This window comes from Suncus etruscus, chromosome 2 (genome assembly GCF_024139225.1).
Source record: "Suncus etruscus isolate mSunEtr1 chromosome 2, mSunEtr1.pri.cur, whole genome shotgun sequence".
NCBI classification, from domain to species: domain Eukaryota; kingdom Metazoa; phylum Chordata; class Mammalia; order Eulipotyphla; family Soricidae; genus Suncus; species Suncus etruscus.
This window is the reverse complement of record NC_064849.1, coordinates 51,994,226-52,019,118: the sequence shown is the minus strand read 5'-3', so window position 1 is coordinate 52,019,118 and position 24,893 is coordinate 51,994,226. Positions and strand designations below refer to the sequence as shown.

Sequence of the window (24,893 nt, the reverse complement as noted above, 5' to 3'; positions counted from 1 at the left end):
AGTCCCACCACCAGTGTTGAGTTCCCTCCACCATAGTTCCCAGACTAGTCCCCTGGATTGCTAGTATAACCTTTTATGCACAAATGAAAATAAAGAAGTGAATGGGACCTAGTGGCCAAGCAATCTCAGGAGGATTGAGTGGAAATAAAAAAAGGTCAGATCTTAATACCCAACACAAAGTCAGTAATAATAGAATAAAGAGACCCAAGCTATACACAAATTTATTTTATTTTATTTTCTCAATTTTTAGGAAGACATGGAAATATGAGGCAGAACAAGATGATTCCTGTTTTATGGTTCTGTACAAAAGGTGGCATCCCCTGTCTAGAAGCTATAAATAAAATTAAAAGAAGAAAAATTTGGGTTAGGGGTTGGACAGTCAATGTCCAATGAATTGAGGAGGTAAACTTCTGAAGAAGAGATCTTAGTTTTTGTTGCTTTGGACATGTGTTATTCCCTTACTAAGTTTCTTTATATCCCACATATGAGAGAGATCATTCTCTACATTTTCCGTTGGCTATCTTCACTTAACATGACACTCCACAGAGCTATTTATAGAGTAGAAAATTTCATGATTTCATCTCTTCTTATAGTCAATAGTATTCCATTGTGAATATGCACCATACTTTCTTTAGATAGTCTTTGTTATTAGACACTCTGGTGGTTTCCAGATTTTGCTTTATTTTAAACAGTGCTGCAATGAACATAGGAGTGTAAATGTTTTTTCCTGAATAGGTGTCAAGAATTGCTTGGGATTGCTAGGTTATGTGGAAGCACAAATTCTTAGATTTGTGAGAAGTGTCCATATTGTTTTACAAAAAGGCTGGACAGTTAAATTTTGCCAGCAATAAATAAGGTCTATCAGAGAAAAATTATTTTTATAAAACCTATGTGATATACTTTAGAATACCCCAAATTATTTCATTAAAGTTATACAATTTGGGGCCAGAGAACTAGCATAGCAGTAGGGCATTTACCTTGCATACAGCCTACCCAGGATGAAAAGTGGTTTGATTCTCAGCATCCCATTTGTTCCCCCAAGTCTGCCAGGAGCAATTTCTGAGTGCAGAGCCAGGAGTAACCCCAGAGTGCCGCTGGGTGTGACCCAAAAACCAAAAAGTAAAAGTTATATAATTTAAATAATTTTGAATAATTACGACTTGCATGTTTGTATACCATGTATTGTACTTAGTGCTAACAACATAGTAGTTATGTAACATGTAACAAATAAAGTAACTGACATATTATATGATTAATGCTCCTCCAAAGGAGATATATTCTGTCCAAAAATTCAAATATATATTATATACAGATATATAGATAAATAGATAGATAGACACAATTATAATCAAGATCTGTCTCCAAAGCGATCTATTAGGGAGGAAGAAGTATGGCAAGAAAACAAATAAAGAAAATCATTCTCATTTTGGATGATGAAAAGAGATATCATATATATGCATATAAATTGTACGTTTTTGGATGGACAGAATTTCCATAATTGAATAAAATAAATATTACTATTAGCAAATGAGCATGAATAAGAAAAAATACAGAAAATTTGTTTTGTAAGTAATTGTTCAAGAAGGGCTGAACCTAAGTTGCAATGTGATAACACTATATAACATAATGGTTGAAGGAGCAGAACCAGATCTAGAGGTTCCTTCAAAATAGGTCAAGAATTTATATTTTTCTTTTGTGTAATATAATATACTGTATATAATGTATCTGATATATCATATATAATATATTATATACATTATATATGTATTATTATACATATTTAACTATTTTGTCTAACACACTTTTCCTTATATAAATTTTAATATTACACAATTTCTGTGAGAGCATGAATCTGTACATCACTTTCCATGTACTCTTATTAAAGTCTCTCATAAGGTTTTAGTCAAACTGTTAGTTTGGTTGGAGGTCTATTTTTTAAGATAAAAGATCTTATCATTAGAAACATAATTAGTACAATAGTGGTTTTATGCTTTTGATGTCCAAGGTTACCGCATCTCTTCTGAAGATAACAGGTTAAGGATTCATTTCCTTGCTCACCCATAGTTATTGACAATATTCAGTTCTTCCCAGGGTGTTGCTGTAGTGAGGGCCTCAGTACCTCATTGGTTCCTGTCTTCTATTTCTTGCATTTGCATTTCTTTAGGGCAGTCTATCTCAAAGCAGTGGAAAAATACAAACTCAAGAGAACAAGAAAAATAAGAGAGAACTTTCAAGACAGCATTAACTTTTCTTAGATTAATCTTGAAAGTGACATCATATCACTTTTACCATATTTTCTTTATTGGATGAAGACTTAATAAACATAGTCTATGTTTTAAGAAAGGAGATTTTAAAGAGGTATAAATACCAGGGCTTGTGGTGGGCATCTTAGTGTCAGTTTACCATCTGGATTGTGAGAAATAACTATTATAAAAGTCACATATTTTGGTTATCATTAGGCTGCCATTTGTAATAAAATCTATACAGTCATTAAAAAATTCTACTTTTTATTCAATATTCATAACTATTTCTCCCTCGCATCCCTTCCCAATATTCATAACTCTTGTTAACTCATTCTAGTGCTCTCTCTTTCTCTCATTTTTGGGCCACTCCTGGCATTGCTCAGAGTTTACTCTTGGCTTTGCACTGAGTGATCACTCCTGGAAGGATTAGGGAACTATATCAAGTGTCTGGGATTGAACCTAGGACAATTGATTGCAAATTAGATGTCCTCTCTGCAATGCTATTGCTTTGGATCCCAGCATTTTACTTTTCAATCTTTATGAAAAACAATAACATTAGTAGCTCAGAATCTGTGGTCTAGCTTGGAAGTCCAGTTGAGTTTTCTGAAGCAGCAGTTGACAAACACATATACAAACAGATCCAAGAATTCCAAACTCAGTAGGCCTACCACCTTCTTTTTTAGAAAAATAGTATTTCTTAGCATCCCTTTGAAATTCTATTTTCTTTAAGTGATCGTAAAGAAAGCATTGGCATTTGGAAACACTAGTGTACACAGAAGCCATTTAGGTGTTTAAGGAATAAACACATGTTTATGAAATATTATTAAAATCTCACACATATTTTATTTTATATAAAAGTGAAATGCTTGGGGCATGAGAGATAGCACAGCGGTAAGGTGTTTGCCTTAGATGCAGAAGGACGATGGTTAGAATCCCAGCATCCCATATGGTCCCACGAGCCTGCCAGGAGTGATTTCTGAGCATAGAGCCAGGAGTAACCCCTGGGTGCTGCCAGGTGTGACCCCCACAAAAAAAAGTGAAATTCTAAGTTTTTGCTAATCGTATTGCTTAGTGAATTACATTGTAGTAATCTTCGTTGCTTTATAAATAATGCCAACTATTCAGAACTTCATTAATTGAATTTTGAAATCCATGTTGACCTGTTAAATAAAAACTTAAGAATATAACTTCATAATAACCAGAGCATTCTTTTCTCTTTCTGAAATTTTATTCTTCTAATTTAGTAGAGATTTTATATTTAAAAAATTGAACAGCTCATTCATCTAACATTGAAACTCTTTTTGAGAGTTCCAGAAACTCATATTATGTTTTATCTCTCTTTCTCTTTTATTGCTCCTAAAATTGTTGAACTAGAATTCTAGTACCTGGGCCTTGTTTTACTATTAGTTGTCTGTAGCCTGAAAGAATTATGAATATGACATTTATCAGCAGGAGAACAAAGAGACTGCATGTGGCTTGCATCTGTTCTAGGTTTCAGTGACCATGTATTTCAACATATATTGCAATCATATGATGATTTTTCACCTCATATGACAATTCATGCAAAGAATCCTGGTTAAATGCCTTATCTTCTATTTCATGACTCATCAACAGTTCAAATAACTGAGTTAAATTCATGTAATGAGTCTTAATCCTAAAAGTATCCTAAAGCATCTACTTAGAGAAATGGAAGTTGTTTTTGTTTTTTTTTTTTAAAGAATCCTCAACCTCAATCTTGGTTTCATGGGATGACAGTGTTATATATTCGCATATATTTTTAGTTCAATTTAATTTTCACAAGATTCCTTAAAAATCAAATCACTAGATGATAATCCAATCCAATCTCTAAATGTTTTCTCCAAATGTAACTTCTCTCACTGAGGTTTTCTGATTCTTAGAATTTATCCAACCAAAATCATCTCTTCCCATATACCCCAGATGCTCTTTATGCAAGCAAGATGAGGTAGATGAGAAATATTTGAATCCAAAACAGTCATGGTGTAAATCTGAGGTATTGTTCTAATATATTACTATGGTTATACAACCATTAAGTTATTGTCAAGAATAGGGAGTATACTATAGGATACATATTATCTTGAACAAATCCCTGCCTTGAAAAATACCAGCTAGGACAAGTCCCTTAACATTTCATCATATATATATATATATATATATATATATATATATATATATATATTTATATGATCAGAAAAAAAGAAATGGTATTTCCTACCATCTTATTTGCTAGGGTCTTTATGATCATCAAGTGCGGTAATACAAGCAGATATATTTCACAAACAATAAAGGGTAATTGGCATCAATGGTTTTGAATGTAACCATTGTTACTATAGAGGTCTGTACCCTCTTTTTTCTAGTTTCTAATAACTTGAAACATCTGGAGTAAAGGTAAAGTCATAAGGCCAAGGAAAAATTTCAAGCTAATCTGGCAAAACTCAACAACAAAACAAGAAATGACCTATTAAAATCAGAGAGAAGAGCTAAACAGACAGTAAGTAGCCAGTAATAGCCAATAAAATATGAAAGAATGCTCAATATCACTGATTACTTGAGAAATGCTAATCAAAATGTTGAAGTTGTACTACATACCAGTGAGAATGACCTATACCAAAGTAGCCAGAAACGATCTAGTAGAGATGTGTGGAGAAAAGAACTGTCATTCACTGCTTCTGGGATTATAAAGTGGTTCATTCTCTATGGAAAACTGTATAGACATTTTTCAAAAAATAAAATAAAAAGAACTACCCAATAATTAAATTATTCTATTTCTAGATATCTGTCCCAATGATACAAAAAAAAAAGACAGGTACATTGTAGCATGACTTTAAATTTAGATTTGGAAACAGCTCAAGTACTAAAATAACAGATCAGTGAATACAAGTTGTGGTATATATACACAATGGAATACTACCAGTTATAAAAAAGAAATAAATTTTGCATTTTGAACTAAAGGGTTTTATCCTAAGTGAATTAAAATTAGGAATGCAAGTAACTCTCCAACTGTCTCATTCATAAACGTTATTTAAGGAAACAGAGCAAGGGGACAGACAATATCAAGGAGAAAACAAGCCCTGAGACTCCCAAAAGAGAACTGAGGGAGGTGTGGGTAGAAAGAAGTTTGTGGACAATGGTGGAGAGATATTGGCACTTTGGGGAAGGTGTGGCATGCAGCATTGTACTTCTAGAACCTAGCCACATCTATACTCTTGTAAAACATCATTACCTCAATAAAAATGAGAATTCAAGCCAACATGAGTGTTGTAGTCCTGAGACTAAACAGATTCCCAAATAGCAACCGAGTAAATGCTTATCAGTAACTGAGTAGAACTAGTATAATGAAATTTCACAATTTTTTAAACTATCACTCTGGCCTCAAATTTTTCTGACTTTACTTGAACACCCCAGATTTTACAAAGTCGTTCATTATATAGCTTCAGGTATTCAGTGTTCCAATAACATCCCATGAATAGTGTGACATTTACCCCACCATTTTTTAAAAATATTTTAAGGAAACCCTTGTGTTTTACAAAGTTCTTCATAGTTGGCTTTCATACATATAATGTTTCAGGGCCAATCCCACCACCAGTGCCAAACCTCCTTACATCAATGTTCCCAGAGAGTATCTCATTCCACTAACCCTACCCCTCAGCTTGCCAGCATAACAAACCCATTTTATGTTTGGATTGTTAAAGTTTGGGTCTCATGATTTCATTGTTGTTGATTTTGGCTTAGATATTTAGTTTTGTCCTTTTAAAACATCACCAATGTACCTGTGACCTGTTGGTCCCTAGCTCCCATCCTTTCATATTTGTGTTTCTCCTCCACTCAGTTTCTTTCCTTCTCCATGCTATATATACTCTGGGGCTAAGAATGTTCAAGACAACACCTCTTTAAACCATTGCTTTTCTTCATTCAATTATTCTAAATATCACATATAAGTTATATCATTTTGTATTTATCCTTCTTCTTCTGGCTTACATCATTTAACATAATATCTTCTAGTTCTATCCATATTACAGCAAACTGCATGATTGCATCATTCCTTACAGCTATGCAGTCAGTATTCCATTGTACATATGTACCACATCTTTGTGCTCTACTTTACTGTTTTGGGACATCTAAGTTTTTTTCAACTCTTAGCTATTGCACTGAGTGCTAAAATGAGTAGTAGTGTGCATAAATTCTTTTGTATGACTCTTTTTATGTCCTGGGAATAGATACCCAAGAAAAGGGATTGCTGGTTTATATGGCAACTCAATTTTGAGTAAATGAGAATCCTCCATTCTGTTTTCCATATGGATAGGACCAGGCAGCATTCCCACAGCAGTGGATAAGAGTTCCTTTCTAACCACACCCCCACCAACAGAGATTGTTCCTATTATTTTTGATATGTGCCATCCTCACTGTTGTAAGATGAAACCTCATTGGTGTCTTGATTAGGATTTCCCTAATGATAAGTGATGATAAGCATTTTTTTTTTTTGCTTTTTTGGCCACACCCAGTTAAGCTCAGGGGTTACTCAGATATGCGCTCAAAAATTGCTCCTGGTTTGGATATCCATCAGGGACGTCAGGGGTTCAAACCATGGTCCGTCCTAGGTCAGCTGCACACAAGGCAAACGCCCTACTGCTGAGCCACTGCTCCGGCCCTGGTGATGACCATTTTTTATATGACTGTTAGCCAGCTATTGGTCTTCCTTAAAGAAGTTTCTATTCATTTCCTCCTCCCACTTTGTGATGATGTTGTTATTTTTTTTTGAAGTTAACCTTGGTGAGTTCTGTGTATATTCTAGATATCAATCCTTTATCTGATGTGTTGAGTGCAAAATTTTTCTCCCATTCGTTGAACTCTTTCTCCTCTGAGTCCTTATTTGTTCAAAGAAATGCAACTGTTTTTTAGTGTATTGACTTTGTAACCAGCCACTTTGCTGTGTTGGTTTATTGTTTTTAGGAGCTTTTTTGTGGACTCGTAAGGGTTTTTAATATAATCATTTAATGTCATCTGCAAATAGATATCATTTGCCTTCTTTCCAATTTGGATTCCTTTGATTTCCTTCTCTTGAGTAATTGCTACTGCTAGGACTTCTAATCGTATGTTGAGCCAATGGACATCCTTGCCTAATGCTTGACCTCAGTGGAAAAGCTTTCTGGAAAAGCTTTCTGTTTTTTGCCATTAAAAATAAAGTTGACTATGGGCTTTTTGTAGATAGCTGTTACTATCTTGAGGAAGGTTCCTTCCACACCTATTTTGATGAGGTATTTAATCATGAATGGGTATTGAATCCTGTCATGTTCTTTTTCTGCATTGATTCATATAATCATATGATATTTTCTTTCCTTTAACTAATATGGTGTATGATCTTGATTGATTTGCATATACTGTATTGAATTATTTCTGCATCCCAGGATGAAACCCACTTAGTCATGATGTATGATTTTGTTGATGTGTTACTGGATTTGGTTTGCTAAGATTTTCTTAATGATTATTACATCAATGTTCATCACTAAGAATGGTCTGTAGAAAAATTGCAATTCTTCATTTATATTTTTCTCATTGAAATTGGAAAGAAAATGTACCAACATAGACTACAAGCAAATCATTTGGAGTTTAATTTGATGCTTTTATCTTCTAAATAGTGCTCTAGAAAATTGAGTCTTTATTTCTTTGAGTAAAAAATATGAATTTAATTTTCTTATGGCCAGAAATAATATATTTTCTATCAAAAGATATAATATAGAATGATATAATTTTGCAACATTTAAAACACTAGCTGAAATAAATTATGATGAAAATATTTCATTCATTTAGCCATTTCTATGTCAAGCCATGCCTATTATTTTCTATAATAAGAGCATCATAGTAAAATAGAAGAATTTTAAGAGATTTTTCTTTCTTAGTTTTATCTGAAAATGTTTAGTCCACAACCACTGGAAAAGGAATTATGATTTTAGTAAATACAACTTTTTCGGTTTTTTGGGCTACACCCGGTAACGCTCAGGAGTTACTCCTGGCTATGCACTCAGAAGTCACTCCTGGCTTGGGGGACCATATGGGACACCAGGGATAGAACTGTGTTCCGTCCTAGGCTAGCATGTGCAAGGCAGATGCCTTACTGCTATGTTGCCGCTCCAGCCCCATTAAATACAGATTTTTTATCCTGAGGTAGAAATCCAGAATATCAAAAGTTTGAAGACATTTCTAATGGACATTTCCCCCTTGATTATGGAGTCACTCTATCACTACTGACAAGCCAAAAAAAAAATTGGACTATTCATTCAGGCACTGAATTGAGACACCAATGTTCTCCAAAGACAACTGTTTCCACCCAAACAACTGGTCTTCCTCTCCTTGTCAGCACTGTGAGTTGAGAGAAGCCATTTGATCTCTTAATCAGACGTTGCTGACTGGCTGACATCATTGCAAACATTTTCACTTACTCTTTGGCAACACTTAAATCCTTGCTAAAGACTGGTCAGTAAGTCAGAAACTGTTTTTAGTGAGAAGCTGGGGAGGTAGGCACTGTCAGCTAGCAATCTGTGGTGATGACAGGAGGGAAATCTAGGAGCTGAAACCATTTGAAAGGTCACTCTGTGGGCAGAACAAAAGACCTCTGATTTAGAAGAGGAAACAGAATATAGAAGCATGAGGATACTGCTATCTGAACATTGACTATTCATCATCTGCTTCCTAGGCTTAAAGAGGACTTTACAGTCCAACAGAGTTTGAGTCAACTATTTGCCTTAGCAGAATTATAAAGTAATCTGGGAAAATATGTATGCCAAATAACATGGCAACTGTTAATTGCCTGTTATTTTTCTTTAAAATATTGAAATGAGGTATTCTCTACTCTCTTTTAGTATTCTTTCTTCTTATCCACGTCTTTTCTTTTTTTTTCTCTCTCTCTTTTTTTTTTTTTTTTTTTTTTAGTTTTTTTGGGCCACACCCGGTAACACTCAGGGGTTACTCCTGGCTATGTGCTCAGAAGTTGCTCCTGGCTTGGGGGACCATATGGGACACCGGGGGATCGAACCGAGGTCCGTCCAAGGCTAGCGCAGGCAAGGCAGGCACCTTACCTTTAGCGCCACCACCCGGCCCATTATCCACATCTTTTCATTTTCAACCTCTAATCACTCAATAATCAGTCTAAAATTATTATTATTATTTTTTGACGTTTTGGGCCACACCCGGTAACACTCAGGGGTTACTCCTGGCTATGCATTCAGAAGTCGCTCCCGGCTTAGAGGACCATATGGGATGCCTGGGGATGGAACTGCAGTCCATTCTAAACTAGTGCTGGCAAGGTAGATGTCTTACAGCTCTGCGCCACCACTCCGGCCCCATCAGTCTAAAATTCTTAGCAACATAGTGAAAGCCATTACATATGTTTTTTTGTTTTGTTTTGTTTTGTTTTGTTTTTTGGTTTTTGGGCCACACCCGGCATTGCTCAGGGGTTACTCCTGGCTGTCTGCTCAGAAATAGCTCCTGGCAGGCACGGGGGACCATATGGGACACCAGGGATTTGAACCAACCACCTTTGGTCCTGGATCGGCTGCTTGCAAGGCAAATGCCGCTGTGCTATCTCTCCGGGCCCCATTACATATGTTTTAATACTAGAATATGATTACCATATATCACTGTGTAGGTAAACCAGTTTTAAAAGGATCATTCAGGAATAAAAACAGTATGCCTAAGCTTGCAATTGAGATAATAAGTTTTATTTTTCTAAAACAGGAGAGATTTAGAAAAATATGTTTTCAGTTTACTGGAACCAAGTTACTTGTATATCACTATAGTGAATATATATAAATTCTCATTTCTGTGTCCACGTGCAGTGGATATCAGTTCCTCATTAGAAGCCCAGACAGACCAGGGTTGAACTTTGTAGTGTGAGCAAGAAGAGTTGAGATATTTACTTTCTTTCTCATAATTATATCACAAGGGAGCAGAGATGTAGGGATGTGACAATAGGGAACAATTTTGTTTTATATACTTGAAAGTCACTAAGAAAGTAAATTCTAAATGTTCTCAACATATATAAAATGATTATATTTTCATTTATTTTATTATTGTGGTAGTTATGGTCACATGTTTCAACAGTATTAAAGTTGATAGTTTTGATGTATAGTTACTACACCTCACCCCACCAAAGTGTCCCAGATTTTCTACCAACATTCTTATATACTCCTAATAAATGGTATTTCTGTGATGCAATAACCTATATTTCACAATCATCACTGTATCATCTCATCATGTTAGTCTATAATATACAGAATGTTATATGCTAATTTTATATTAATAAATTAATTAGTAAAATTAAGATTCTATACTAATAAATCCAAAAATGAAGAGCTAGAGCAATAGCACAGTGGGAAGACCATTTACCTTGCATGCGGCCGACCAGGGTTTTATTTCTGGCATCTTATACGATTCCCTTCAGCTTGCCAGGAGTGATTCTGAGCAGAGAGCCAGGAGTAGCCTCTGACCCAGTGTAGGTCAAGAAAAAAAAAAAAAACCCAACAAACTAAAAAGATCAAATTAAAATAATGTAATATACTCATGAAAGGTGCAGAAGGCACCAGAAAGAGTCTTTATGGTAAAACAGAAAGACATGAAAGGGAAGGTACTCAAGGCACCAGGAAACCCATCACAGAAATCATGGTGCACATCAGGCACGTACTATCAAAAGAATTTACTTGAGTAAGCCAGGGCTTGCAACTCTAGTCCACACACAATTAATTTGCATTGAAGATTTTCTGCTTAGAACATAGCCGTAATTACTCATTTAACTAAAAACTCTGCATCACTTAAGTGGGAGTGAGCACACAGTGACCCATATCTTGACAATGTGTGAACTCTACTGGATCAATAATCAGACAGAGAAATCAGTTCTAAGATGTAGGCAATATTGATACTGAGAGTATCTTGCTTGTCCCATTCCACCTTGGCCTTGCCATATATAGTTTGTATATGATATACAAACAGATACAGATGTATATGATACATATATAGTTTGTTTCTGTTGATAATGAAAGTAGAATCAACAGAAAAGGAGAACAAAAACAAAACTGTAGTCATTCCTAGGTCTTATGAAGTTGTAAGCTGATTTAAGTGGTGAAAATCTCGATTGCTCAAATGATTCCAGTTTTTGGGAAGAAGAGTTGGCTCCTTCTTCCACTGTCTCTCAAGCCCAAGCTTTACCCCTCAGTTCCACATAAAAGAGAGGAATATTTTACAGGCACTACTCAGACTACCCTATATTCTTTATATATATATATATATATATATATATATATATATATATATATATTTTTTTTTTTTTTTTGGTTTTTGGGCCACACCCGGTAACGCTCAGGGGTTACTCCTGGCTATGCGCTGAGAAGTTGCTCCTGGCTTGGGGGATCATATGGAACGCCGGGGGATCGAACCGCGGTCAGTCCAAGGCTAGCGCAGGCAAGGCAGGCACCTTACCTCTAGCGCCACCGCCCGGCCCCTATATATAAATTTTTATTGTGGTCAAAGTGAATTACAAATCTTTCACAGTAATATTTAAGGCACATAGTGACAATGAATTAGAGGCATTTCCACCACCTGTGTTGTCCTCCCTATATTCTTTACAAATGTGTCTTTTTAATTTTAGAGGATATGTTAAAAACCACCCAACTAGTTAGATTGGTTAAACTTCTTTTTGTTTATCATTTGTGTGTGTTTATTTATTATGTATGTGTGGTGTGAAAGATGGAGCCAGGTAAAACACATACAAGTCATATAGTCTACTGTTGTGTCACATCCCTTAAATGCCCCTAAAGTGTTTTTCAAAGCAGACATATTAAGACAGCAGGTAAGCCCCAAATGGTAGAATACATCTACCTGTACAAAGAAAACATCCAAATCTTGCCAGACTGTTGTTGGTTTTGAGTTGTAGGAACCCAATTTCCTTTGTCTGTGTCACAAGCCACTCATTCCCCTTCTTAATGAAAACAAGAGGGAGTGATTATACCTCCTGGGGCTGTGCCATTCATGCCGTCTGAAAGGCACTTAAACGAGTGGCACATTATCTCACACATCTGGAGTTTACCAAATTAGCCAATTACACTGGAGCTCATAAAACGAGGCCTTAAATGTCATTTAACTAGAAAATATTATAATCACCAAGTGGTCTGATTGTAAGATGATACTTGGGGCAGCATCAGTGGTTACAGAAAACAAATCGTGAAACAAAACACAGTGCAAATGCCCCCCAAATGCAACCACATATTTTCTACAGCAATACTTTCTGAAGAAGACCATATTTCTGAAGGCACCAGCAATCAACATGTTTTTCATTTGAAACTCAGTTTAATCTGACCTAGTTGTTTCCTAGTTATTTTTGCCTTGGGCAAACCCAATGCCCAAGAATTTTTCTTGTAAGAAAACTAAGGAGTATGCAGGATGAGAACAGGCTGACTGGAAAGCCATGCACTCATCAGAGAAACAGTGCTCTCAGCCAGGGAGATGGCACCAACGGGATGGGCAGACTGGATCTGTGACAAGTGTGTGGTTCATACTCAGAATTGTCAAGATTTGGCAGATTCAACATTGACTAGTTTCCCACAGCTTTTATAGTTGAAAGAAAAGATAAAAGCGATTTTAAATTGCTATGTGATTTGAGGGTAGGGATATTGAAAGTTTTAGGATAGCTGTTTAAAAATTAGGGGTTAGAGTTTCTGCTTCTATATTCATTCAATAAATAACAAAATGTGTTTAGTGAAAGGAGATACAGTGAATGAAATATCCATAGTATAACATTAATATCTGCCTGCTTCATAATGTAACTTTTCAAGCATTTCAGACAAATAATAGACACATACCATAGAGAAAGACAAATACTGGATGTTCTCACTTACCTGTGGTCTATAAAGTAGCAAGATAGAAAAACAGAGGTATCAAATGTGGGCAAGCCTTCGGCCTTAAAAATGTGACTACCCAAGAAAGGTGGAGCTGGTAGGAACCATAAAGAGGCAGACAGTGGTACAAGGGGCCCAAGTAGTTACAGTGGTAACAGGGTACTGGTCAGGGTCCCTTGGACACTTGGAAGTAAAAAAGTGAGGAAAATGTAAATATCAAAACTAAATGATAGTAACTATATTTAAACACCATCTCTAGTGTATGAGATAATGTATGAGATATACTGAAGAAAAGAATAGTAATTTCCTGAATTCCTAATGGTACAGAATATACTCAGCTCTACATAACTCTTTGATTTCTGAAAGATTGGCCAGTTGGAGCTTTAAGAAGGAGATGAGTGGGGGAGAGGAAATTTCTGGTTTTAATTAGCATAATTTATAATCTTTTGACCCATCTATGAATGTTCCAATAACTCTTTTTTTATTGTTTGGTTTTTTGGGCCACACCTGGTGATGCTCATGGGTTACTACTGGCTATGTGCTCAGAAATCGCTGCTGACTTGGGGGACCATATGGGGTGCTGGGGATTGAACCCAGGTCTTTCCTAGGTCAGCTGCATGCAAGGCAAACACCCTAGCACTGCGCTCTCACTCCAGTCCCAATAACTCTTTTTTAAAGGAAGATAAAATACAAAAGAGACTAGAAAAACTTTTATAAGACAGTCTGAAGCAAAGTGGAGTTTGAAGAGATAGGTGAACACAAAGTAAAGAAAGATATGGTGCAACATGAACCTTTTCTTTTTTGTTGTTGTTAACATTACCACATGAAGGAGGCTGTACTTTAATGTACTCTGTACTGAATGTCATGGAGGATGGACCTGTTAACTTATTTACCATATTTTCCGGTGTATAAGACGACTTTTGAAACAAAAAAAAGTCAACTGAAAATCGGGGGTTGTCTTATATGCTGATTATATCCCGAAAAATGTTTCAATATGTCGCTAAATAAAAATTGTCTGAATATTGCCACAAAACGAATTTTCCAACTCGGTCCTGCACTAATCACTGCCAGGCTGCTCAGACGGCCTCTCTAACTCAGCCAATCCAAGCAGGCTTTTGATGCATGCAAATTAGACAATGTTCTGGACGAATCTACACTGTAAAAAGCCTGCTCAGATTGGCTAGAGTCAGAGAGGACGTCTATTACAGTGTAACCTTTGGACCTTTGCTTGTTGTGATTGGCTCACTGTGGAAGATATAGTTGCAACACAGGGACATTCTGTCTTATACAGCAAATATAGGCCTAAATCTATGTTTCAACTGTAAAATTAGGGGTCGTCTTATACACCCAGTCATCTTATACGCTGGAAAATATGGTACATCAAATCAAGAAAAGGTGAAGAATTGTAGATAAAATGGAGGTTTTCATTCAAGGACGATAAATTCCTTCCCTGTGAGTTCTCTCTTTGGTAGAGAAAACAATGCTGGATTCTGGAAAAGGCTAACTAAAGATGATGAGGCCATAGAATAATAATCTGTACTAAGAATTTGGTTGGCCTTGTTTTTATTTGTTTGTTTGTTTGTTTATGGTTTTGGGGTTGCACCCTGCAGCACTCAGGGGTTATTCCTGGCTCTGTGTTCAGAAGTCGCTCCTGGCAGGCTCCGGGGACCATATGGGATGCTGGGATTCGAACCGGGTCTGTCCTGTGTTAGCTGTGTGCAAGGCAAACACCTTATCGCTGTGCTATTCTCTGGACCCTCGCCTTGTTTTTAAACTGAATTTCACCTCCATAATGCTGGCTTTGTAAATAATTCTTTAATAAAAGGACTAGGTGTCTATGATTTTAATAAGGAAAAGCATTTTCAAAGCAGTAAAAGAGTTTGGATCCATGTGATTGTGTTTCAATTCTTGGCAAACCTAGACTTTAGGCAGAAATGAAGGAAAGTTTATCCCCAAGAACAGTCATAAGCACCACTCTCTTACACCCCAAAATGAAAGATTTTAAGTGTAGATTCTAAGTGTAAATTCTACATGTAGATTCTAAGTGTATTAATAGACATTGGGCTTTTTAAACAACAGAAGGAGAAAACCTTTAATTTGCAGGATACAGGAAAACATAGGAAAGATAAATTCTCTGAATTATGCTGACTCATGTGGACTGAGCTCTCTCCTTGTAGGTCAGAGGCTAAACTGCTCTTCTACATCTATTGAGAAAAATTTTATGTTTGAAAGATGCAAGAATGTTCTCTAAATAATAAAATAAAAAACACTTCCATTCCTAGGAAAAAATTCAGCACAGCATGTGTGTTAAAGATTTCCTTTTTTCTTTTATTTTTAACTAATGTTATGAAATGCTCTTGAACCATATCTAAAGTAACATTCAGCCCTTTATTTTGTATTTTTACAAGTATTTTATCACTATGATTAGAGGACTCTGGATTTGGCTAGCAACATGTCCAGATCTAAACGCATTATAGAAAGATTGCCAATTTGCTCTAGAAGCAATTATATATACAATCTAGGAAAAGGCCAATTTTACTCTACATGGACCACACATACTGTATGGCTATTATATTACTTGATATCAAAGCAGAAACATCATCAATTTTTTTTCCTAGTCCACACAGGAAATGAAGAGCCAGGCAAGAGAACTCCCACATCTAATTTAAAGCTATCTATTGGTTTACAGAGAATGGAAATGCTAATCCTGCTTTACTCAAAAGGAATACATTAACGGGCTACTTAATATACTCTGGCATTCTTTTTTTCCTTTGTTTTCTTTGGGTCACATTCGGTGACACTCAGGGGTCACTCCTGGCTATGCGCTCAGAAATCACTCCTGGCTTAGGGGACCATATGGGAAGCTGGGGGATCAAACCATGGTCTGTACTATGTCAGTCACATGCAAGGCAAACGCCCTACCACTGCACCGCTGCTCTGCTCCCTACTCTTGCATTCTTAAATTTTGGGTAAAATTTCCTTAATTCCAAAGGTCATAATTCATATTATCAGTGTATGACACTTTGGTATCACATTACTGGAAAATAGCACATAATTGCTGATACGGGGATGGAGCGATAGTACTGCAGAGAGTGCACTTGCCTTTCATGCAGTCAACCTAAGTTTGGTCCCTGGCACCACATATATTTTCCTAATTCAGGAGTGATCCCTGAAAGCAGAGCCCTGAGCACTGTTGAGTATGTCCCTATAAAGGACCCCACACAAAATAACAACAACAACAACAAAAAGCAGAACTTAGTAATTTGCTGATACTATGCTATTAGGTGATTTAAAATATTTTTATCAGTCATTATAATCATCTCACAATTTTGGTGAGGGTGATCTGTTGGAAGAGTTGCCATCCTTCTCTTTCATTTTGTATTATTATGATATTGGTATGATAACTTCAAGTGAGTTGTTCAAGATTTTCTGAGGACTTAAATTTAGTGCTCAGCAAGAGTACATACAAAACTTGAGGTTGGAGAGACAGCACAAAGCTTGAAGTATTTGCCTTATAAACAGCACACTCTGTTTCAATTCCCTCACACTTCATACCACGTACCCCCCATCACCCAGGAGTGATCCCTGAGCTAGCAGTAAATTCTTAGCAACATCAGAAAAAAAAAAATCAGGCCATCCTCTCTTCCCCAAAACAGAGCAAAATGAATCTTTTCCTTAGGAAATATATTCTTGGGGAGAAGGCATAAAAAATATAAACGAGCACAAGAGATCTGGTATTTTATTCTCTATTTTATATAATGTACACAGGTCAAAAAGACTTTTATAAAAAAAAAGTATGTGGTAGAAAGAAAGGGAGTAAATCTTGAATCAAAAGGGGTAGTTTTTTTTGTAGATTAGGAAGGTTGTCCTTTTAGGAATAATAAATACTCTGCAAACAAAATAAAACAACAAAATAAAACAAAAGTGTGAAAGATGGGGCCAGAGTAATAGTGGGTAGGGAATTTACCTTGCAATTAGAGGAGTGAGGTTCGATCCCTAATATTCCATATGGTCCCCGAGCCTGCCAGGAGTAATTTCTGAGCCAAAAGTAACCCCTAGGAGCTACTGGGTATGGCCAAACAAAACAAAACAAAAGTTGAGTGGACTGCAAACATTTATTATTCTTAGAGTTAAAATATTTAGCTGGGGAGCCAATCTTTCAAAAATAGAGGGTTATACTAAGAAGTACTTAGCAGTTTAGAATAAAAAGTTTACTTTGTACTACAGGCATAGTTAGACATATTCCCTATGTACTTACAATGCAAACTAATTAAAATAGTATGAATGATGCTGGCACAGAGATAAACAAACTAGTGGGACAGATTAGGAAATGGAGAACAGGAGCAAGAAATTCAGAATGTGTGTCAAAATTTAATATATGAAAAACTAGCATTTCCAATTAGTGGGTAAATGATTGATGTTTCTAAAATGTTATTTGAACCACTGTCCAGTTATTTGAGAATAGAAATTTATTCATATATATCATAGTGTATATTTGAAAAATTCCCATAATAGATAAAGAATTTATAAGTAAAAATGGTATTTACTAATTTTAGGATATTCCTCTTGTAAAATAACACATTGAGTTCAGACATCAAAAGAATAAATGATAGATATAATCACAAAATCATAACCTTAAACTTTTAAGAAGTTTAAGATATCCTAGTTGTAAGACAAATGATAAGTTAGAAGAAATATTTGTAAACTTATAAAATATTCAAAAGAATTATATCTAAAATATAGACTAAGATTCAATGAATCAACAAAAAATTAATAAGAGAAATGAACAAAGGGCACAATTAAGGAGTTTATTAATATATGAAAATATTTTATAATATTCAAAAGAATTATATCTAAAATATAGACTAAGATTCAATGAATCAACAAAAATTAATAAGAGAAATGAACAAAGGGCACAATTAAGGAGTTTATTAATATATGAAAATATTTTATACCAAAAATTGACATGGATCTGTTTTGACTGAATATTCATAAGCCACAGTTTAAATAAAGACACATTTGGTACTATATTTACTGAGTCAAAATAAACCACTAAAATTAGACAGCCCCAGTTAAGAAAGTTTAAATGGGTCAAATTAGAAACTATATCCTCTGGCCATTAAACTAATATAACATTAATGTCATTAATATCAATGTCATAATCTTCTGTGATAGTTTCCACTCTACTCATATTTATTTTTCAAGTGTATTATCCAGAAAAACACATGAAAGTTAAGAAATCACCTTTATAAATATCCTTTCCTACTAAGAATATGAAAATTTACTAAAAATGAGGCATATAATAAAATATTAATACAGTTTATATGGAAGATGAACTATACATACCCTTCTTTTTGAAAAATTACTCGGAAGCTGTCCCCTAAGCTTTTGTAACTGTTTGGATCAGCTGCACATCTCTGAATCTGGAACCTAAAAATAAATTAACAAACCAAACAAAAAAAAAATCAAGTTAAGCATTTTGTCAAATGGATTTCTTATTTTACAAAGTATTAGAAAACTGAGCTTTTATAGATTAATCAAAAATATTCTGAATTTTGCAATAAATTTTATTGATTTATTTTCTTTAATGTTTACCTTATTTTATAGCGTTTAAAATTATGAATTTTTTTCTGTACGTTAATAGAAATAGTAGAGTTTCCATCTACTTCTTAGCAAGCAGATGCGCCCTGAGGCATAATATGTGTTTTTTGTGAAAAGCATACACAGATGTCATAGATTGTTTTAACATATAATTCTAATATCTGAACATGCATATGAAACAAGTAGCTCTATTTTTTAATTAGTGCTCCTTAATGGTTATTCAACACAAAAGTTAAAAATAGAGTCTCAGATATGACCTAACTTTGATTATTTTCATTATTAAATGAATCTGGAGTTCTTTTTGGCACATAGGTGCTTGTACTTAGAACATGTGTTGGGTTGATTGTGCTACAGTCTTCTATAACCACTTCATGATGAAACAGAATTGTCATTTTCAATAACTTGAGCAACCTGCATCTTCACAGAAGTTCACTATCTACATATAGCTGATAAAATGCTATATAATAAATGCTTAATAAAATGGGCCCCACTTTAAAATGCCAAATTAAAAAAAAACTTTCTTTAAAAAAATTATAAATTACTTTTTTTTAAAAAAAAAGACCAAATATCACAAAGTTGACAGTTGATTATAATACATTTGTTTCCAAGTAAGGGAGAAAAATTACTAATAAAAGGGGGAAATAAAGAAGAACAAAAATGAGTACAGAAACAAGAAAATTTGTAAAAATTATTGGATCTCACAATGAGGTCATTGAGTCAATTCTTGTTACTAGCTGGAAATTTTGTTACTTCTTTTGTTTTTGAACATTAGGTGGCTTCAGATATACAGTCAAAATTGGTGTATTCCTACTGGGATGGCAATATTAAAAAATTGGAGAATTCTAAGCACTATTGCTGCTTTTGTTGGGACATGTTTTTGGCTGCTAGGGCTTCTGGAAATACAAGAAGGTGAGGTGAGGAGTAGGAAGGGTGCTCTCACTCACTTCAAAAAAAATCCTGGTAATGTCAGCCCTCAAACCAGAATATCTCGAATTTTGGTCAGATTGGAATCTCTAGAGAGAGCTATAGAAGACTGGTGAAGTAGGGCCATTTTGCAAAGTGGTGATTACAGATGATAAGTGCAGCAGGTATTTGGCCTACCTCTCTACAGAGATTCCAAGCTTTCAGATATGTGGCTGATATACCCATAATTTTTCATGACTTAATTTACATCTCCTTCAAGACTGAGTTTATGGAGCTGGGTAAATGCAGACATGGTGACTGCATTTGTGTAAAGACAAAACAAAACAAATAAATTCTTTATTCTTGGGGATTTAAACACGTATCACAAAACACTATGCTTTAAAATATGAAGGGTTTCAATGAGAGTCTTTTTTTTTAATTGTCCCCCAATTCACACTACAGACCAGGCAAAGGGCCTATGTTGAGGTGTATATGGGGTGCATTTACTGTACCTCCTCTTTCTATGCAGTCAGTGTAAAGAACACAGCCTGTGTTAAGAACTGGGACCAATGAGAGTCTTAACTTTTTGTTTTGAAGTTTACCTTGTGGTTTGTTTCTAAAGAATATACCATAATTTCCCCTTGATACTAATTACTTTCTGTTTTTTGTTATCTGCCCACTACTTATCATTAACTTCCTTGCTCTGAATTAAGGTTTTTATCTCTCTGTAATTTTCTTTACAATTTTATAAAAAAAAATTGGATGTGTTTTAGTGAAGTTTTTATTAAATGACCATAATTATTTGTAAAAATGCAGGCATGAGGATTGGAGAAAGAAAGAAATATGTCATCAAGAGGAGTATAGGTTTCTCTAGAATAGGTAAAACAAGCAGAGACATAAAGACAAGCATGTGAAATACATGCTCAAGGGAATAACATGGGTTTGAAGACCAAGCTATGCTCAGGGCTTACTCAGGGCTCTGAGCTCAGGGTTTACTTCTGGAGGAGTTTAGGAGATATTATGTGGTACCAAAGATCACATCTGGACGGGTAATAAGCAGGGCAAGTGCCCTACCTGTTTTATTATCTCTAATGTCTATTAAGTATTTTTAAAAGAGCATTATGTGTATTATAGTTCTAGGTCTTCAGAGAATGATATTGAAAATGGACACAAAAGAAGAGTGAGTCAAAAGAATATAATATCTGTCAAGTCTTCTCCACTACTCTAGTCAGAGCTAATACTTCTGTGACATTCTCAGAGAGGATAGGGGTAAATTCTCCTTTCTGAGTGAAACCACAGCAGCCTATCACCATACTCTACACTCCCTGAGGGAAATGACCCATCTCCAGGCCTTAATCTTATCAAATTGTCAAGCTACCAAATTTGTCTTATATCTATATATGATATGACACTCAAAATTTTATAGTAGTGTGAGCCTAGGAGTATCACAGGAAACTGGATGGAAAAATTACATAGAAATTTACCAAGCTCGTTACCCTAAACAGTTACACAGAATATTCAACTAACATGAGCCACAGCCCAGTAAATACATAGACACTGATTTAAGTAACACCACAGAGAGATATAACAATTATTTAACTTGACCATTGTTGCTCTAAGTTTTGATAATTTCATTTGCCTTTATGTTGAAACTAATATAATGCAAAGTTGTTTGTGCTTGACTGAAAGGGGTCAGACTATTGTGGTGGGTGAGAAATTAGAGGACACTGGTGAAGGTAATTAAGGTAACACTAATGATAGGATTATGTTTAAATATTTAATGCCTTAAAATACTGCATTTTGAATAATTTGGTAAATCATTATGTTATAATAAAAAGTTTTAAAGAGAGTGAATGTTTGTTTTGACTAAAGAAGTTGAGTATATGAAATTCATGAAAAGGCTAGAAAGTAAGGATGAGTTATATTTGATTTTGCAAAGATATTTAATATGATTGGGCAGAATAATATATTCTGAAATGTGGGACTCAAGTGTTCTAGCAGAGACACATAAAAGCTCCTAAAATTATGAATTGCTTGGATAGATAGATTAAAATGGAGATAAGAACATTAAAAAAGGTAGTAACATAAACCTGGGTGAAAAATTATGTCAAAATACAAATGGAAGAAGAGAAACATGACAAATGGGAGGAGCTTGTTGTGATCCTTTTCTTTGTAAGTACTTTTAAATGATACCCTCACATACCCATCTTGTTCTTCTTTAACCCAGAAATATTCTTGCAGCTCATTTCTACTATCATAAACATTTAAAATATCATAAATATTCACCTTTTGTGATGGTTTGCTTGTCAAAATTATACCTCTAATAGCACGCTCATTTATAGAAGCTTAGTCGCTAGACAAGAAAGATAGCTCTTACATTTATTTTTAAGTTATTGTTTGTAATTTGGGGGGCCACACCCAGTGATGCTCAGGATTTATTCCTGGCTCTGCACTCAAGATTTACTCCTGGTGGTGCTTGGGAACCATATGCAATATTGGGAATTGAACCTGAATTTCATGCAAGGTAAGTGTCCCTACCTGCTGTACTATTTATTGTTCTGGCCCATAGATTTTAAATTTAAATAGCAAGAAACATATTAGAAAATTACGACCCAGAACAACAAACTTATTAACACTACTCTTGATCCAGAAGTCTATTGTGTATATAACAATTGGCTTAGAAGAATTAGTAAACTGTGTGTTTACCATAAAATATTTTGAGAAATAATACAGGATTTCATTCTCAGTACCACATATGGTTACCCTGAGCACCATTAAGAGTCATTACAGGTTATCCCTCAAGAGCTAAAAAAATTCTACTTTTCAGACCAAGTACAGAATGCTTTGTATTTCTTGGTTATTGTAATATTGTTGTAGATGAGAAATTTTGATATTTTTATACAAATTAACACTAATCATTAAACAATGTTATGGGAGAATTAAATATAAGTTTACAAAACAAATAACTGAAAAAATGATTTCTAAAATATGACGGAGATTATATTTTTAAATAAAGAAACTTAATGTATACAGATATATATTTGCCTATTTGTAATCTATATTTTTGCTGGGTACAAAAATTCTTTTATGTTGAAAAATGCTAAATCTTTTTTAACTGTTCTTTTAGTTAGATTATTTTATCTTTTTTGGGGGGTTTTGGATTTTTGGCCACACCCAGTGACGTTCAGGGGCCACTCTTGGCTATGCGCTCAGAAATCGCTCCTGGTTTGGAAGACCATATGGGACGCTGGGGATCAAATTCAGGTCCGTCCTGGGTCAGCTGCACACAAGGCAAACGCCCTACCGCTGTGCTATTGCTCCGGCCCCAGATTATTTTAAATATTTTCATCTCTATAATAGATGAAAATCTAGTTTCATCTCTATAATAGTACAGGCTTATATTTTTCTTATATCTGTAATAATTTTACTTCTACAAACTCCTCTCTAGATGTTTTTCCCACAAAATTGCCATCAATATTCAAAAAATCATTCTATTAAATAAGATGTTACAGGTTAAAACAAAAAAGCAATATTTTTCTCTTAAGAAATACAGTTAAAACAAATGAGAAGGAAGAAATCCACAACAAAATAAAAAATATCCAGAATGTCAATTACTACTGGTCCTGAGTTGTCCAGGTGTTCACCTGGGGAGCAATTATTATTTACTGTGGATTGTCAGGATGAATTTCAGGAAACAGAAAGGGATTTGAACTGGGTCCTTTTGGACTCAGGGAAACAGAAAGAGTAAGCCGGAAGTATTCCAGGTGAGGAAATGAGAGGAACAAAGGTCAGTGAGAGAAAGCTGCTCTTTCAAGGGAAGTGAGGGAAAAGAAGCCCATTGTAGCAATCTTAGTTTCCTTCAGGACAGATGGTAGAGCACTTAGCTGAAGGTGCAGAATTGATTAGGATGGGAGGAGACGTAGGAGGCACCAAATGCAAGTAACTAGAAAACCCAATGCTTCCACATCGGCCTAAGCACTCTTTCACTGCCTGAGTTAGACAACAGCTCTATGTCTACGTTCTTGTTAATATTAAAATGGTTCGATCCGAACAGTGGCGCAAGTGATAAGGAATCTGCTTTGCCTGTGCTAGCCTAGGATGGACCACGGTTTGATCCCTTAGTGTCCCATGTGGCCCCCAAGCCAGGAGCGATTTCTGAGCGCCTAACCAGGAGTAACCCCTGAGAGTCACTGGGTGTGGCCCAAAACAAAACAACGCAAAACAAAACAAAATTAAGATGGTCCATAATTTTGTAGAAAAATAAAATTATTTAAAGATTATTTATCTAACCTCATTGGTGCTCAGGGCACTTCACTATCAAGATGAATTTTCTATTATCAGAATGAGCAAATACTATTTTCTTATATTTATAACCCATTATTCATTTAGTTAATGCACTCTTAAACATTGTGTCTAAATATCTTCTCCTTTTCAGGGGTTATAGAGAAACAGGACATAATCCCACTCTTTAGAATCTTTTAATTAGGTGAAGAAGTTGTAACAGTAGATAATTACCAGATAATATTTGAGAATAGCTTTTCAGATTATTAGACGTCAGTCATTGTGTTCTCCCAATACTGAATAATCACCAATACTACTCTTTCAGAGATGATCTTTCTTGATGGTGGATTGTAGCTATCAGAAAATAATACTTATCCAAATGAGATACTAGAATGAAGAGAGGAAAATAAAGGCAAAGAAAGTCTATCTTGGGACTGGAACAGTGGTGCAAGCAGTAGGGCATTTGCCTTGCACGTGCTAACCAAGGACGAACAGTGGTTCTATCCTCTGGTGTCCCAAATGGTCTTCCAAGCCAGGAGCTATTTCTGAGTTCATAACCTGAGCATCACCTGGTGTGGCCCAAAAAGAAAAAAAAAGAAAGTCTATCTGTGACCCATGTATCTGTGACTAGGTGTTACCCACCCATTTTAGAACAGATAATAAGGACAGTAAGTAGAATCTTTGAGGAGTGTCTCATTTAGAAGCTGACTGATGAGTGACATTCTGTTAATTTCAAATAGGAGTGACAGCATCAAAACATAAAATTTGAGCTGCAGGGCAATGTAAAAGGATGAGTAGTCGTGGTAAATATTAATTGCTCAGTAAAGCCTTCCCTCCATTCTTTACTATGCTAAAGTAGCAGGCGGGCTGTTAAACAGGCTAAGGCAAGTACAGTCAATATTCTCTCTTCTAGTGCACATATCACATACAACATGCCTACTCGTTCTAGAGAAAGCAACATTCA

General features: G+C 35.2%; 1 protein-coding gene and 1 non-coding gene across 2 annotated transcripts in view; both read right to left on the bottom strand.

Moving 5' to 3' along the window:
• The window catches only part of SLC25A21 (solute carrier family 25 member 21), a 238,160-nt gene that overhangs the window by 135,464 nt on the left and 77,803 nt on the right, over positions 1-24,893 (bottom strand). Inside the window, exon 2 of the mRNA XM_049766821.1 lies at positions 18,491-18,574. Within this exon, the coding sequence (XP_049622778.1) occupies positions 18,491-18,574 (84 nt within the window). The remainder of the gene's footprint in view (positions 1-18,490; positions 18,575-24,893) is intronic.
• On the bottom strand, positions 20,086-20,218 carry LOC126002659 (small nucleolar RNA SNORA51). The gene has a single exon (XR_007493337.1). It is a non-coding gene; the product is annotated as a small nucleolar RNA SNORA51 (small nucleolar RNA).